Genomic DNA, 18010 nt, shown 5'->3' on the forward strand with positions numbered 1-18010 from the left:
TTTGTCTCATAAATAAACAAAGCTTCCTGTCTGAGACAAGGCATTTCTATAGAGCAGGGATCCTCAAACTACGGCCCTCCAGCTGTCGCGGAACTACACTTCCCATGAGGCATTGTAAAACTCTGAGATTCACAGACATGACTAGGCATGATGGGAATGGTAGTTCCTGAACAACTGGAGGGCCATAGTTTGAAGACCCCTGCTATAGAGCATCTAAGGCGATAACAGACTTTGTCTGTATTCCTGGGATTGCAGAGAGCACTCAATTACCTTATACAAAAGAGCTGAGAACTATGCACAACGAGATTGATCGCGCTTAGTGTAAATTAGGATCAAAAACTGCACTTATGCGCAATGGAGTTATTTGTTTCTCAAGCATATATTAATTTCCAAGACAACATAAAATGCACATTTTAGGCCCAAAGATTGGATTAAACCCCTTAAACATTATATACTTTCTTATAGCAAAGACCATTTGGAAAAAAATAAAATTTGGAAAAAAAAAGCAAAGACCATTGAGGAAAAAAAAGGTAGTGGTTGCAAAAAAATGTGCCGTTATCAAATAAATGCTTCCGAGCTAATGTCTTAAAAACTTACCTAAACCCCAAAACAAAATAAATACACCAATCAGCCATAACATTATGACCACCCACCGTAACATAACCACCCATCTAATATTGAGCAGGTCCCCCTTTTGTCACCAAAATTGCCCTGACCCTTTAAGGCATGGACTTTACTATACCTTGGATGTGGTATCTGGCATCAAGCTGTCAGTAACAGATCCTTTAAGCACTGCACCTTACGAGGTGGGGCCTCCATGGACCAGACTGATTTTTCCAGCACATCCCATAGATGCTTATTTGGATTGAGATCTAGAGAATTTGGAGGCAAAGTCAACACCTCAAAGACACCTTTTTCCATTGCCCAGTGGTCCAATTCTGTTGCTCATGTGCCCCTTGTAGGTGCTTTTGGCTGTGGACATGGGTAAGCAGGGGTGCCCTGACTGGTCTGTGGCTATGCAGCCCCATATGCAACAATCTGCAATGCCCTGCATGTTCTAACATCGGAACCAGCATTAACTTTTTCATCAATTTGAGCTACAGTAGCTCTTCTATTGGATCAGACTACATAGGCCAGCCTTTTGCTATCCAAGATGATTAAGTCTTGACCGCTCATGCCAGTTCTCCTTCCTTGGACCACTTTTGGTAGGTCCTGACCAATGCAGACTGGTAACATCCTAGAAGAGATGCATTTTTGGAGTTGCTCTGACCCAGTCATCTAGCCATTAAGATTTGGCCCTTGTCAAAGTCGTTTAAATTCTTATGCTTGCCCATTTTTTTCTTTCAACACGTCAACTTTAGGGACATGTTCACTTGCTGCTTAATATATCCTACCCACTTTCAGGTGTCATTGTATAGAGATAATCAGTGTTATTCCCTTTACCTGTCAGTGATCATGTTATGGTTGATAAGCGTATATATTACAGTTCATCAGATCTATGATGAGGTGGTTGTATTTGTTTTTTTTTTTTTTTTTTTCAGGAGTTTTCTTCCTTTTTCACCTAGTAATCCTATAAAAAAAAACCACACATGCTATCCCGGGTTGCTATGTTTTCTTCTCCGTTGTACCTTTAGGGGCAGCCAAAGTTGCCACCCATGCTGGACTTCAAATATGTCTGCCTTTGTTCATTGCAATTATATGGAAAAAAAAACAAGTTGTTTAAAGAACAAATATATGCTTCCAATTCAGATCACAAGCAGTAACAAAAATACTAATTTTCTGGCATGAACAATAAGTATTTACTGTACCTGCTGAAAATGTGATTAGACTGAAAAAAGAAAACTAATGCAACCACTATATCTAGGGACTAGTAAACTGCAATATATTAAACTTTTATTCTTGGGTTTAGTTATTAGTCATAAAGTATTGAAATAATTATTTACAAGCATGCAATTATAATTTTGATCATAATTTGGACTGTGGAGGATTCCAAACCCTTTCTATTAGGTCTCTCTAGGATCATGGCAATAAAGACACAGAAGGCAAAAAAATACTTAAATCCAGATAAATCTATTTTTAGTTTTGGATGTAGCGGGGAATAACTCTTCAGGGAAATTTTACCTTGCTCCCTGTTTGAGTGACAACTTCATAATCAGATAGGAAGTGAGGGAGAATCTGTAAAGGGAACATAGACAGCAGCAAAAAGAAGGTAGGAGTTCTAGCCATTTTCTTTTAGTTATTTTCCTGGTGATGGTATCTTAACAAGTACAGGAAGCAAAAAGAAATTCCATCAACAACATTCCATGGAGCAATAAAAAAAAAAAAAAACTTTCCAGAGGTTCTAAATTTTTGCCACTCTATCCATGACCAAAAAACACTTTTTTATCTAAAACTAAAAAAGTTTTCAGTTGTAGTTCTGCTTTAATGGAAGCCTACTTACAATCAAAGCTGCCTGTACTAGATTACAGCTTGTAGCTGACGTTCCGTTACTAAAAGGAATACATAATTTGGTTATATAAGAAGTATTATCTGGGCTTTTTTTTTTTTTTAGGGAATAGGTGCAAAAAAAACCCCATTCTGAGTCACTCCTTTTCTTGGCACCCTACCCACCTCTGAGCACCATCTCCTGGAACTTTCCTCTACCCACCTTCCAATACTGGCCCTTTTAGAGATTACAGAACCAAGTATCATTTTGGGGTACTAAATAATTTGTATGGGATTTGTTAATGCTAACAAGAAAAGTAGTAAAATAGATCCTCTGTAGCCAGCAACAATAGACCCCCCCTCCCAGCAGTAATAAATACCAACCAGTAATAAATACCAACCAGTAACACTAGACCAACCCCAGCAACAATAGATCCCCTACACAACATTATACCCCCCCAGCAACAATGGACTGCCAGCAACATCAACAGATTTTCCAGCAACAATAGACCTCTCCCTCAAAAATTGTCCCCCCCCCCCCCCAGCAACAATAGAGATCCTCTGCAAAAATAGACCCCCCCACACAAAAATAGATCAATAGACCCTCCAGCATACCCCAGTACCCCTTGCCATTACATACATTCAGTGCTGAAGGTGCCGAAACTGCTTTCCCACACGTTCCCGCTGGAAAAAAAACCCTGAGTATTATACAGCTGAAATTTCAAATAAAGGCACTAGCGTGCAGGAGTCTTTTTGGGACAGATGTGTTATAGGCCTTTAAACAATAGGGGTATACTTACAGAGATGCAGCCACTAAACCATAGCGATGCTATGTAAGTAATAAGTGAAGACTGAAATAAGCGCAATATCCGTAGATTTATACTCCTATTTAAATTAAATACTGGTGCAAAATAAAAATAAAAATTTAAATGTTAAAACTCTTAGTGGTGATGATAATTAAATATTGTATATTAAAGTGGTAAACTTGTATTATGGAGTGATTGCATGATTATTAAAGATTAAAACTCCTGTGTACACTACTCAAAAAAAAAAAAGTGCTAGTGCAAACGTGTATTGAATTAAAGTGCAATCAGTATGTAAACAACCATTAATATTATATGCTTATACTGAAAAATTCAACTAATTTTGTGCAACAAAATTATAACAAAAATTCCAAAGTGCAAGTGCAAAAGTATTAGAAAAAGGTGCTCCTGTAGTGCAATAAATTTGCATAAATAATAACAAAAACTATCCGCAGTAAATACCAAAATATGCAATAAATATGTGAGTAATATAAAGTTCGTTGGATAGAGTCCATATTGCAATCCTCCAGTGACAAAGTGCAGGTAGTGCTAATCATCAAATAACAAGGTGTTCTCAGTGTTCATAGGTGAGGATCCTTCCACCACAATGCTCAATGAACTTACCTAGGTAAAACTCACCAGAAATTCTGCTGTTTAAATTTTGAACCAGCAAACAAGCATGAGTCACAATCAATCTCAGCCTGGAATCCTCTCTCCTTGTATACTGCTTAATCACCTCAGAATGGATATCAGTTCATGAAGAGTCACATGAGGGAATATAGAAAGGGATGCCACACATAGCGTGATACTGTATAATACTTCTTTATTAAAAAAAAACAATAGTAAACCACTCACATTTGGTGGTGTCTGCCAGACACTAGGATTCTGTGCATATAAAATCCATCCACTGCTCAGATCCTATTGCAACTTTATATTACTCACATATTTATTGCATATTTTGGTATTTACTGCGGATAGTTTTTGTTATTATTTATGCAAATTTATTGCACTACAGGAGCACCTTTTTCTAATACTTTTGCACTTGCACTTTGGAATTTTTGTTATAATTTTGTTGCACAAAATTAGTTGATTTTTTGAAGATCAGTATAAGCATATAATATTAATGGTTGTTTACATACTGATTGCACTTTAATTCAGCACACGTTTGCACTAGCACTTCTTTTTTATTAGTGTACACAAGAGATTTAATGTTTAATAATTATTCAGTCACTCCATAATACAAGTTTAGCCTTTTAATATTCAAGATTTAATAATCATCACCACTAAGAGTTTTAAAATTTAAATTTAAATTTTTATTTTGCACCAGTTAAAATTTAAATTTAAATAGGAGTCTAAATCTACGGATATTGCGCTTATTTCAGTCTTCACTTATTATACAGCTGAAGTAGCACCTTGTTACCAGTAGATGACATTGTTGCTATATACATTATAAATAACATGAATTTAAAATGAGGCAAGACAGTACAACATAGAAAATGAGTCATAAAAAAGAAAGTCTTGGAAAAAACAGATTCATCATTTTCAAGGATTTTTTCCCCATTCTGAAAGGGACACTAGGAAGTTTATTGTAAACAGCTTTATTAGAGAAACAGAACTGGAACCTTTAACATTCTATTGGATTACTGCATCTAGAGTTCACAGCACAAAAAAAAAAAAAACCCGGTCACAACCAAACTTCAATTACAATTACTAAGTTATTAGTTTTGTGTCCTTGTATTTGCTTTTCTTTGTGGAGATTTACGCTAGGAGGGCACATTATCATTACCTCAGGACACATAAAAGAGAGCGAGGAAGTTGTAGTGGTGGAAAGTAGAAGTTATATTAAACTCTTTATACAGGGATCTATGCAAAGAAAATTTGGTATGTCACAAGCATTTGCACAGCTCTCACAAATAATAACTGTAACTTGCCTAAAGCTTTTTTTTTTTAATGACGGTTAGCTCCATCTGGTGGCTATAATGCAGTATTTTCCTGAAATTCCCTAAACAACAAAACTATTTTTATTTGATTATTGAAATATAAAGAGCTGCAGGGAAAACTTTACCCAGCAATGCAGTTCTTTGTTTTTCAACAGTCTTTAGTATTGTTTTTTGTTATTATTTTCTGTTTTAGTTTTTAGGGTGGATAGGAGATTATTTATATTTCTATAGCGCTTTTCTTCCTGGGGGCTCAAAGTGTTATATCTCTTGTTGGGGCAGGAGGTGAGAAAGCCATCTCAAATGAAGGCCAATTTTAGACTGGAGTGAATTATCAATAAGCATGTTTCAAGAGTGTGGGAGGAAACCCAAGCAAACACAAGGAGTATATGCAAAATGCACAATACCACATTATGGCCACTAGAGGGAGCTGGAGTTCTTAGAAAATAAGCATAATGGGAAAACTAGGGTCATTATTCATGACAGTTTTACAAATGTTTGAGACATTTGTATAGCCATTTTTAATTCATAGGCCCCATAAAGTTATTTTTCCGTTGTGGTCATAATTTTCTTGATATAATATCTTACATAGCTCATATTTCAAACTGCCTAATTTACAAAGGTGCACAACATTATTATTTTTCCTGACCTATATCTGGAAGTGGTTAGTATCACTACTTGTGCTAATAAAACACTGTCAGCATTATTTTAAATATTGTTATGACAAAATCAATGTAAAAGTCAGTTTAGAAAGATCTAGGATGTTGATAACTAAGTTTCTTATTTCATAAGATAATACATAATAAATAAGGTTTTGAACAGTTAAATACCCATCAATGCAAAAAAAGCATTAGTACACATCTAAGCCATTTCTTTAATTTCTGAATTTACCATTTTTAGGCAAAAATGATCACAAGATAAAATCAAAGACATAAAAAAGAAGATGGGGTTGAAATGTCTGAATACAGAAGAAAAATGTAATTGCTTTTAACAAAATTGCTGTAGGTTTTTCTGTTTCAAGTCCTTTTTAATTCAATAGTTCAATATACTTTATAGAAGCTGTCACCTTATTGTTTAAGTTTGATTTTGCAATCAACCAAATTCTGGTGGTTGATTGAACCAAAGCGGTTGAAATTGAAAATTGCCACATGTATGGCCAACTTTAGGGCTTGTTTTAAATAAGCTTTCCTGTCGAATGTCGCTTTTGCATTCAAAATAGGTACTGCAGGAAACATATGCTTTCAAATGCAAAATGCAGAAAAAGGCTGCTTTGACCCGCAATAAAAAGACACTGCAATAGGACCTACTGTATTCAAATAAGAGAAAATGAGGAAACAACAGCTATTGTGCAAAATTGAGTACAGTTGTTAAATAAGGGGAAAAAATATGGCTTTAGAATGTAAAGTTTTAGTAATAAAACAGCTCAGGGCACTGGATGAGGGTTGCAGCTCCTCAGTCTACAAGTCTTAAGTGAAGTTGTACTTGAATGCACATATAGTCAACAAAAAAGAGAGGGCTCCACCATCAAGCCTTCACATCCTGCACATTTTTGGTGTTTTTTTTCGTCTAGTGCTCTTGGCAGCATATGGAAGATGAAGGCATAGGGATGGGATGAGTGTCAGATTAGCTCATAGTTAAGAATGGCCAGTCTGACGCTGTTCTCACTTTGTTACTTTGAAAAAGCACAAAAGGTAATTAACACATAAGTTCCTTGTTGGCCAGTCATTTTCTAAGTTCTTTATGCAGACACTACCCAGCCCATGTTACCATGAAGGAAAACAAAGCAAAGAAGTGCTGCCACTACACTGGCCAGTCAGCTGGAAGACCCATCAATGTTTTATAAAGGTATGGATGTTTTGCAACATATCATCCGCCCACATGCAATGTTCTTTTGGCCAATTTCACACCTGTGACTTCATTTGTCTGTTTTTGGTGCATTTCTAATGTATGTCATAGTGTGTTTTTTTCTTTATTATGCCTCACTGAACATTAAATGGACATGCCTAATTTTTCAGACTGCAGTGTGCAGCAGAGATCTGAACAGCCTTGTTGAATAACATTGCTTCTTATGTCATATGTGTTTTTTTTGTATTATTACACATGTGTTAAAATGTAGAGATGTAAATGGGGCCTTAAAAATATTCAGGTCAAAGCTGCATTACAAAAGAACTGGGAACACTAGAGGTTAAAGTAGCAATAAATAAAGATACAGCACTAGAATAGCAAATATAATGATAATGCAACACTGGTACAAGAATTTCCAGTACAGAATATGTGGTGACAGACTTCTGGATCAAAAGTCAAAGACCCTGTTTTTTTTTAAACTCCTAAACCAGCCATACATGGAATAAAATTTGGCCGGTTCAGCAGGAACCTGCTGAAGTTCGATCTATCAATGGACTTCTATACAACAGCCCTGTCCATAGCTCCCAACTGTCTCTAAATTTGAGGGACTGTCCCTGATTTGGAACAAAATCCCTCTGTCCCCCTTTCCTCCTCAATTGTCCCTCATTTTGGACGGATCTATATAGTTTTATATAAAATGTACTACTTATCTTTCAAAAGTGTTTCTCAATGCTAAACCTTTCATCCAATTTCTGAATTGCTGCATTTGTACATTTCAAACGCCAGGAAAAAGGAATAATAGTGGAAAAAAGCACTTGTGAAGTTTTACTTAGGGGGTGTGCCCTGTGCCCTGTGCCTACATACTTTTGCTGATAGGAGGTCCCTCGTTCCCATCTCAGAAAGTTGGGAGGTATGGCCCTGTCTGATTTTCCCTGCTGATCAGTGTATTCTGAGGGCAGGGCGAAGGCTTGCTGTCAGAATACAAACTCTCAGCGGGGAGTCTAGTACTTTTTTTTTTTTCAACCCACTGGTTGAACAAAAAAATAAATAAATGACTCACCTTTGGGTTGCCGTAGTGTATGATACCTGTAAGGCTTCCAATGTTGGATGCAACTTGAGTCGCACAGAATTGCATGGCATTGGAAATCACATTGTTTTCAATGGTTTCTATTCACATCAATGCAACTCAGCACACTTCAATTTTGGAAAAGGTTTCTGTCCTACTTTGGTGCAAATCCAGCATAATTTTGGCCCCCATCACTGCTCTTTATTTTCAGACACTGACCTCGGAATACTAAAGCCTTACCTGATGGTGGTGCCGGGTCTCCTCTAATCAGTAATAACAATAAATAGATAGATTTTTTTTTTTCGGAGTTTGATGAGCTATTAACATAATCATAACCTTTAAATACTGTACCTGGCAAATATGATGTCAAGAGAGTAAACATGATATACATTAGTTTGTGCATACATCAGTATCAGAATTCAGGCAGACTGCATACCTGCTATTATTTCCTTAACACCAATGCAATTTATTTTTTATCACAGCTACAAAATATTACAAAAATTTCCCTTATGCTTTTATAAATAAGTAGCAAAACTGTGTTTTTTTCACATTCACAAAGAAGAAAGCATTTTATAAATAAAGCCTAGCCCCCCTACATTTTTGTTTAACTGAGTTTTACTTTTTAATTTTAGCAAGCTCTGGTGTTAACCATGTGTTGGTTTAGTATGTTTTTTTTTTTTTAATCAAAATTTCCCTTTTCATATTCTTTTTACTGCAAATGTATGTATATACTGTATGCAAATTCAAGTGCTAGTAGCATCTGTACGCCGCTTCAAACTGTAACACTGATAATGGAACTAATGTGCTATCTAACACGAACCAGGATTTGTTAAATTAATCAATAGAGTATAAACACCCGTTTTTTTTATATACTGCAAAGTCGTTTCTGTTAAACTTTTGAAGAGGGGATGGAATGATGATAAAGGAAAGTTACAGCTTCGCTGTTCAATAAATAACAGTATTTTGCTGTACTTTTTGTACTGTGATTGCAAGAATGATGTTATGTCCTAAAAAGGGAACTGATGAACCATTAAGTGCTAGAAACTTTTAGTAGACCACCCACAATAAAATGCTTCCTTCTAGCAAACATGAAAAGAAGGGGGGGGGGGTCATGCTGAGGCAATGGGGCTGTCTATTTTACAAATATTATCTACACTAGCAAATCTGCTCTACTGAAGCCATCAGAATAAGAAGTAAGTATCTGTTCTACCAGAGGAGTATACTTTACACTAATCTGCAGACTTAAGGTCCGCTCTACACAAGCCACCAACATTGGAGTGGAGGTTTACTCTACACTACAAAACCTGGTGGGAGTTTAAACATCGGGGAGGGCTCTATAACACTGGGAAAAAAAACTGGGGCAGCTGAATACCACATTATTTTTCTTGGTAGTTTTGCATGATATAATTGCTACTAAAACACAACACACCTATGACCGAGGTAAGTGACACACAGGGAAAAAATTGTGCAACTTTGGGCGCATGAATGACAATTTGCATACATCGTGTATGGCATATTAGTTTTGTTATATACACTTTCGCTGTACTGAACACTGGTCAATATAAATCATTCTTACAGTACAGTATTAATCAATGAGTATGCCTTTACAGAATTTATATGCATTTGTGATTTCTCTTAAACCTGTTTTTTTTTTTATAGCCCTGTAAATTGATCAACATTTTCCCTGATTTTCTTCAATACAGTTATGCCATTTTGTAAGTACATTTATGTTACCAGGGTGCTACAACATAGTAACTGCATCACACACTGTCTGTAGTGCTTTTATCCCTGCCACTCCAATGAATGGGCACTACTAAAAATTAAAGTATGTTATAGAATACATGAGAAGATATTTTCTTTAAATTTAATACTGTGTTTGTGTGTAATCTATTGGTGAACTTAAAGTCACATTATACTTAACGAGTGTGTCACAAAACCACATTAAAGAATAGTACAAAAGAATTTCTTCTCCCTAAATGGGTTTTCTGAGGCAGGCACTGGAAGTATAAGTGGATCTTCTCTAACATGGGCGTCACAATAGGCCATCAAATCTGCTGCGGCTTTGGATATCTGAAAAAGAAAAAAAAGGAAAAAACACTATCTTGGTCAGCAGTCACTGGGAACAAATGCTATTTTTTTTTTTTTTTTTTTTAAGTACAGCCATCACCCATCCTACAATGGAGTTCAGATTTAAAAAGAAGTAGAATACTGTATATGATTATTAGATCATTTATTGTTGTACGTTTGGCCAGAATGACAGCTACTGGGCTGGCACATTTCTGACCTTCTACTAACAGACATTAGAGTTGATGTATGAAAAGCCTCAACAAAAATGTCCTGTTGACCAAAGCAACCAGCCAGCCTCCAACTGTCATTTTTGTTGACTAATTATGAAACTGAAATACATTCTGAGTATGGGCAACATAATTTGCGCATATCAGCCCTATTGTCTCTTGAATGTGCATAAACCATGACATGTCTCTGGGTTAACCACTCATGGCTACTTGGAAAGAGTGATGCCAGTTGACAGGGCACAAACCACCAGACCTTTAGGGGAAGTCTCAGCTCAGATTTACAGCCATCTTAAAATACATTAAATAAAGCTAAATAAAGGGGTTAATATACAGCCATCACAATCATAGAGGCTAAATGTTTGCTTTCTATCATAAGCTCAGTTGTGAGTGGTTCACTTTTGTTTTTTCATGTTTTCAATGTAGGCAACCAGCTGTACCCTAATAAATTGGTAACAGTTTTACAGTCTGGCTTAGTCAAACTGAGACATGCCCATTGTTGACATAGGTATCTCTTTCCCAAATGTATATAGCACTGACATATTATGCAGCACATACAGTAACAGAGTACATATAACCATCAACATAAGTACCTGTCACCAGAGGGATTTACAATCTAATGTCCCCTACATGCACAAATTGCCACCCTACTAGCATGTTTTTGGCTTGTAGAAGAAAATGTCGAGCAAATATGTGGAGAACAAATAAACACCTTGTACACAGTGCTAAGGAGAAATTCAAACACAGTACCTTAAACTATATGTTACCCCAACATTTCATATTCCTGACGTGTCTGTTGTACCAAATACTTCTATTAAAATGTATCAGTTTTTTTTTCGCATTGCTTCCTTTGTGTGAAATACCTGGTGACCCTGCCATTCCCCCTGCTTTCCTATTTCAAACTGACTGTAGAAACACAGCCATCCCAGAGTGTGGTTTTCCTCTTTTGCATTCTACTTGGGAACACAGCCTGCTTGTACTGCAATGTGTTGTGGAAATTTTATTAGGATTAGTGTGGACATTTTTTCAGCACGTGTTTTATTTAAATTGTCATTATGGCTCCTGTTGTCGGTTTGCTTGCAATACGCTCTTTAGTGCGTATCCGGGCAAATCGGCATTAAGTAAGGACTATTGGCAGTAAAAACCTTCCCTAAGATGTGTAGACTAGTTTGCTTTACATAGACATCTCCGCCGGCGAACACTTTGTGCGCAGGTCTGTTTGCTGGTTGAGATCTATGTGTATTGCGGTGTAGAGTCAATATTTTGATATCTATCTGTCTTTATAAAGGGGTACACGCTCATGTCTTTCTACTATGCTTGATCACCATAGAGGAAATAACATGGCTCTTTCCCTGCAGAGAGCCTCAACGTGATTCCGATATTCAAAAAGGGCCAGAGACATATCCCGGGAAATTATAGGCCTGTCAGTCTGACATCAATAATATGTAAACTTTTGGAGGGGATGATAAGGGACTATATCGTAGAGTATGCTAAAGACAATAACATCATCAGTAGTAACCAGCACGGGTTTACAAATGGGCGATCTTGTCAAACCAATCTCTTAGCATTCTACGAGGAAGTGAGCTGTGAGCTAGATAGGGGGAGACCAGTGGATGTGGTGTACTTGGATTTCGCTAAGGCGTTTGATACAGTTCCCCACAAGCGCTTAATTTATAAAATAAGGTCTGCAGGTATCGACAGCAGGGTTTGCTCTTGGATACGGAATTGGCTAAAAGGCCGTGTCCAAAGGGTAGTAATAAACAGCGCATACTCAGACTGGTCTGAGGTAGTAAGCGGGGTGCCCCAGGGCTCAGTCCTGGGACCAACCTTGTTCAATTTATTCATAAACAGCATTGAGGACGGGATCAGTAGTTCGTTATCAGTTTTTGCAGATGACACAACATTGGCCAGGGCAATAACTGCACAGCATGAAGCAGATATCCTACAGAATGACCTGGACAAAATTACGGAGTGGGCAACGACATGGCAAATGAGGTTTAATGTGGAGAAGTGTAAGGTTTTGCACTTGGGGACCAAAAACATAAAAACACAATACACGTTAGGAGGGGAACCCTTGGGGGAATCAAAAATGGAGAAGGATCTGGGAGTCTTAGTTGATGATAGATTAGGCAACAGCATGCAATGCCAAGCGGCAGCTTCCAAAGCCAACAGAATATTAGCATGCATAAAGAAAGGGATGTATTCCAGAGATAAGACTATAATCCTTCCACTTTATAAAACTCTGGTCCGACCGCATCTGGAGTATTCTGTCCAGTTCTGGTCGCCAGTCCTCAGGAGGGATGTGTTGGAGCTGGAGAAAGTCCAGAGAAGGGCAACTAAACTGATTAGGGGGTTGGAGGACCTTACCTATGAAGAGCGGCTGCAATCGCTCGATTTATTTTCCCTGGAGAAAAGACGTCTGAGAGGGGACATGATAGCAATTTATAAATATCTTAATGGGGATCTCAGCTTAGAAGAAAAGCTGTTCATTCGAAGGAATTGCATGAGGACTCGAGGACATACAATGCGATTAGAGGAGAAGCGTTTTAACCTCAGGCAACGTGGGGGGTTCTTTACTGTTAGGGCTACAAGATTGTGGAATTGTCTACCACAAGAGGTGGTTTCTGCGGGTAGTATGGTGGCTTTCAAAAGACTCTTAGACTTACATCTCAAGGATCAGGAGATTGAGGGCTATGTTAGATGATTACAGTCACACACACCTACACAGGTTGAACTGGATGGACTATTGTCTTTATTCAACCTCACCTACTATGTAACTATGTAACTATGTATCTATGGGAACAGTAGTATATTCCTTCTAGGCAATGTTCACTGAAGCTTTGCTAAATGGGATTCACACCAGTAGTAATGGAGGAAGTCCATGCACGGCTTTGATTGGAGCAGCGTTCACGGTTCTACATGCTGGTTTCAATGTGTAGAGTTAGGCAATAAGCCGTGCACACTGTTCTGTTTATTCATGTCTGAGTACTTCCTCTCCTTGTTATATATTTGAATGTATACAAGTGTGTCATTGGTTGATTCTATGTGAGTAACTTATGTCATGTGACTGTACATCTGGAACTGATTGGCTGATGTGGTGTAGCCATAACTTCCTGTCTCTGTTCTTTTGTTGACCTATAAATAAACGAAGCCCATTGTTCAACAGGGTACAACTTGGAAGCATTCAAACTGAAACAGCCTGTGTGTGTCTGTGTCTTTGGGGATGGTGAGTGCGCTTGAATTGTTTTATACAAAAGAGCTGTACGTTGTACTTTTAAGTACAAGAGATTAATGACGCTTGACGTGTATTAATATCTGCAAGTGCGCTTTTCAGCACAGCAAAGTTTTCAGGGCACCAAGCGAATTTCAATGCTTCAAACCCCATTATTTTCCAAAGCAAATGGTAGTAACCATGCTCCCTGCAGTCTCCACCCCCACTTCTCCAAGCCCCTTATGCGACTGAGAACAGAGGTCACGTAATCCCTTATAAAAAAAAAAAAAAAAAAAGATTAAAAGGTACTTCTAAACCTATGCTAGGGAAATGAACTATACTGCATCCCCAAAAAAAAAAAAAAAAGATATACAGTATATATATATACATTATATATATATATATATATATATATATATATATATATATTGTGGGGATTTGCTCTGGTAGGTAGGATTTGCGGGTGCAGTATAGAGGCAAAACAGATGGTTCTTCAAAGTAAATCAGGAGTGTTTTATTTACACTTCAGGAACACAAAAGTAACAGTCTTTCTTGGTGTTAATTCACACCCAACAAAAAGGAAAACGACAGTCTTTAAGGCAGGTTTTGAACACAGCAACAAGTCCATTCACCTGTGTCTCTTTGGTGCTGTTCACACACAGCAACGGATCAGTTCACCTGCTTGAAACCTTTCCAGCCTCAGCACTCACTTCCACAGCCTTCTGGTGCATGGAGATAATCCTCAATCACCTGTTAGGCTGTCTGCCTTATAAACCCCAGGCAAGACCTGGCCTGGAGCGTGGGGAGCAGCCACCCACCCATACCTTAACTGCTCCCAATAAGAGCCGGCCCGGATTCGGCTTTGCAGCCATACTAAAAATAAAAATTGTCAAGCAGCACTAGCTGCTGCTGACACAGAATTACTGGCTCTTATCTCACCGAGGCCAGGAACCATGGTGACACGTACCTTCCGTCGATCACGGATCCATGTGCCCTGCCACAATATATATATATACACACACACACACACACACACACACACAGTATATATATATTACAGTGACAATGTCTTAAGAAACCTGGAGCCATTCCTTGATGAAAGTAAGATGAATGTGGTTGTTTTACAAAGGCAGAGGTATGTAGGCGCTGGGGGTTTAAGAGTTCATACAGCAAGGAAATGGTTAGAAACAAGTGGTGGGGGTAAAGTGCTAAATGCACAAGAAGGGGAAGGCAAAGGGGGGATTAATAGTCCATGTGCAAATGATGGCAGTCTTTGAAGGAAATACGTGGGGGGTCCGCATCTCAGGGCCAGCTCATTCAATGAGAGAGAAGTCAGCTCTAAATCGGATAAGGAAGAGGGAAGAGCGCCTCTTGAGTGCAAGATAGTGATTTATTATAACACAAATTACATAGTAACTTACATCAAAGTAAGGGTAAAAACTTCTGTCATGTCCCGGCGGTTCCGAGGTGGTATAGGGTGGTCTGTGCAATCCAGGGAGGCCTTGGATCCAGGCTGCCAGGCCAGCTGGCCGTGTGAATCCAGGCGAGCGGAGGATTGCGGCCGTAGAGGGAAAGGAGGGCGTCTGATGTCAGCGGCAGTGGGAATAGCAAGATGGCGGAGTAGGCTTCACGATGCGTTTTGGAGTCAGACGCCTGGCAGCCTGGATCCAAGGCCTCCCTGGATTGCACGGACCACCCTATACCACCTCGGAACCACCGGGACATGACAAAAGTTTTTAAACTTACTTTGATGTAAGTTATAATGTAATTTGTGTTATAATATCACTATCTTGCACTCAAGAGGTGCTCTTCCCTCTTCCTTATCCGTTTTACAAAGGCAAGGCAAGGCGAGAGGAGAATATCATATCTTATGCTTCATTCTACTGTTGTGTTTTTTTTTTTTTTCTGCATGCATTCATTTACAGTATGCATAGACTTCACCTAGTAGCCAAGTGTCATCTTTTCACTTTATTTTAGATTACTGTATAACCCTCTGCAACTTCAATTCCATCTACTCCTTTCACTCATATGGAGGACAAATGTGAATAAACTGAAAAAGGACTGCCATTTTCAAGCAGTTTGTATTGTTAACAGGGCCGATCCTGGGCGGGTGCACGGGGTGCACCACACCCAGGCGCCGTAAGCTGAGGCGGAGGAGGGGCGCCGAAGCTCCAGTGACAGGGCCGGTGTTCTAAAATTTAATACATAGCTGACAGAGAGGCAGCAGCAGGACTGGTTGCTTAGCTGAGAGGAGGCGGGACAGAGAGAAGACATCCTCGGGTCTGAGAGGAGGCGGGATGGAGAGAAGACAATCTCGGGTCTGAGAGGAGGCGGGACGGATTGCTTAGCTGGGAGGAGATGGGACGGGGGTAGAGAAAAAATTGAATCAGCAAGCTCTGCATTATTACAATTATGCTCGACCTCCGTCCCGCCTCCTCCCAGGTAAGCAGTTTGTCCCGCCTCCTCTCAGACCCGAGGATATCTTCTCTCTGTCCCGCCTCCTCCCAGCTAAGCAGTTCGTCCCGCCTCCGCCCCACCTCCTCTCAGACCCGAGGATATCTTCTCTCCATCCCGCCTCCTCCCAGCTAAGCATTTTTTCCAGCCTCCGCCCCGCCTCCTCTCCATCCTGTCTCCTCTCAGCTAAGTAATCGGTCCCGCCTCACTGAAAATTCAATCGGGAGCTCCTTGATTTAGACTGGAACTGATAGAAATGTTGCATTAACCTGTATGGGTGCATCTAAAAAAATAGAATATCATCAAAAAGGTAATTTATTTCAGTAATTCAATTTAAAAAGTGAAACTCATATTATATAAAGATTCACACAAAGTGATATCTTTTAAGCATCTTTTTCTTTCTTTTAATTTTGATGATCATGGCATATAGCTAGTGAAAACCCAAAATTCAGTGTCTCAGTAAATTTGAATATTACATAAGACCAATTAAAAAAAGATGTAATACAGAAATGTTGGCTTAATGAAAAGTATGTCCATGCACAGTATAGTATGCACTCAAAACTTGGTGCATGAATTACTGCATCAATGCGGCATGGCATGGAGGCGTTTAGCCTGTGGCACTGCTGAGGTGTTATGGAAGCCCAGGTTGCTTTGAAAGCGGCCTTCAGCTCGTCTGCATTGTTGGGTCTAGTGTCTCTCATCTTCCTCTTGACAATACCCCACATATTTTGCATGGGGTTTAGGTCAGACGAGTTTCCTGGCCAATCAAGCACAGTGATACAATGATAATTAAACCAGGTATTGGTACTTTTGGCAGTGTGGGCAGGTGCCAAGTTCTGCTGGAAAATGAAATCAGCATCTCCAAAAAGCTGGCCAGCAGAGGGAAGCATTAAATGCTGTAGAATTTCCTGGTAGAGGGCTGCGCTAACTTTGGACTTGATAAAACTCAGTGGACCAACACCAGCAGATGACATGGCTCCCCAAATCATCGCTGACTGTGGAATTGTCACACTAGACCTCATGGACCTCATGCAACATGAATTCTGTGCCTCTCCACTCTTCCTCCAGACTCAGGGACCAAGGTTTCCAAAAGAAATGCAAAATTTAGTTTCACCAGAAAAGAGGACTTTGAACCCCTGAGCAACAGTCCAGTCATTTTTTTTCTTAGCCCAGGGAATATTCTTAAGACGTTGTCAGATTGTCAGTTCAGGAGTGGTTTGACACAAAAAAAATCGACAGTTGTAGCCCATGTCCTGGATATGTCTGTGTGTGGTGGCTCTTGAAGCACTGACACCAGCCGTAGTCTGCTCATTGTGAATCTCCCCCAAATTCTTGAATAGCTTTGCTTCACAATCCTCTCAAGGCTGCAGTTATCCCTGTTGCTTGTGCACCATTTTCTACACTTTTTTCTTCCAAATTTTCCATTTATATGCTTGGATACAGCACTCTGTGAACAGTCAGCTTCTTTAGCAATGACCTTTTGTGTCCTACCTTCCTTATGGATGTTGTCAATGACTGTCTTCTGGACAACTGTCAAGTCAGCAGTCTTCCCAATGATTGTGTAACCTACTGAACCAGACCACTTAAAGGCTCAGGAAACCTTTACAGGTGTTTTGAGTTAATTAGCTGATTAGAGTGTGACACCACGAGTCTACAAAATTGAACTTTTTCACAATATTCTTATTTTCTAGGATCCTGAATTCTGGGTTTTCACTAGCTGTAAGCCATATTCATCAAAATAAAAAGAAGGAAATGCTTGAAATATATTATTCTGTGTGTAATGAAACTATATAATATAGGAGTTTCACTTTTTGAATTGAATTACTGAAATAAAATAACGTTTTGATGACATTCTACTGATGGGGAATTGCATTTTATATTTCCTTATTATTATTGGCTCACAATATCTAATAATAAATTCTAAACCTGGTTAAGGGGCCATACAAGACATATAAGGATGGTTTTATTTAGCTTGTCAT

At 38.9% G+C, this 18010-nt stretch overlaps 1 protein-coding gene across 3 annotated transcripts in view; it reads right to left on the reverse strand.

Annotated features, from left to right (window-relative positions):
• Positions 1-9198: 9198 nt before the first annotated feature.
• Positions 9199-18010, reverse strand: part of GNG4 (G protein subunit gamma 4) — a 98294-nt gene continuing 89482 nt past the window's right edge. For all 3 annotated transcript variants that reach the window (XM_082249365.1, XM_082249367.1, XM_082249366.1), the window contains exon 4: positions 9199-10145. In XM_082249365.1, coding sequence (XP_082105491.1) covers positions 10017-10145 — 129 coding nt within the window. In that variant the 3' untranslated portion in view covers positions 9199-10016. The remainder of the gene's footprint in view (positions 10146-18010) is intronic.

Source organism: Pelophylax lessonae (genome assembly GCF_965119305.1).
Source record: "Pelophylax lessonae genome assembly, chromosome: 3".
Classification (NCBI taxonomy): Eukaryota; Metazoa; Chordata; class Amphibia; order Anura; family Ranidae; genus Pelophylax; species Pelophylax lessonae.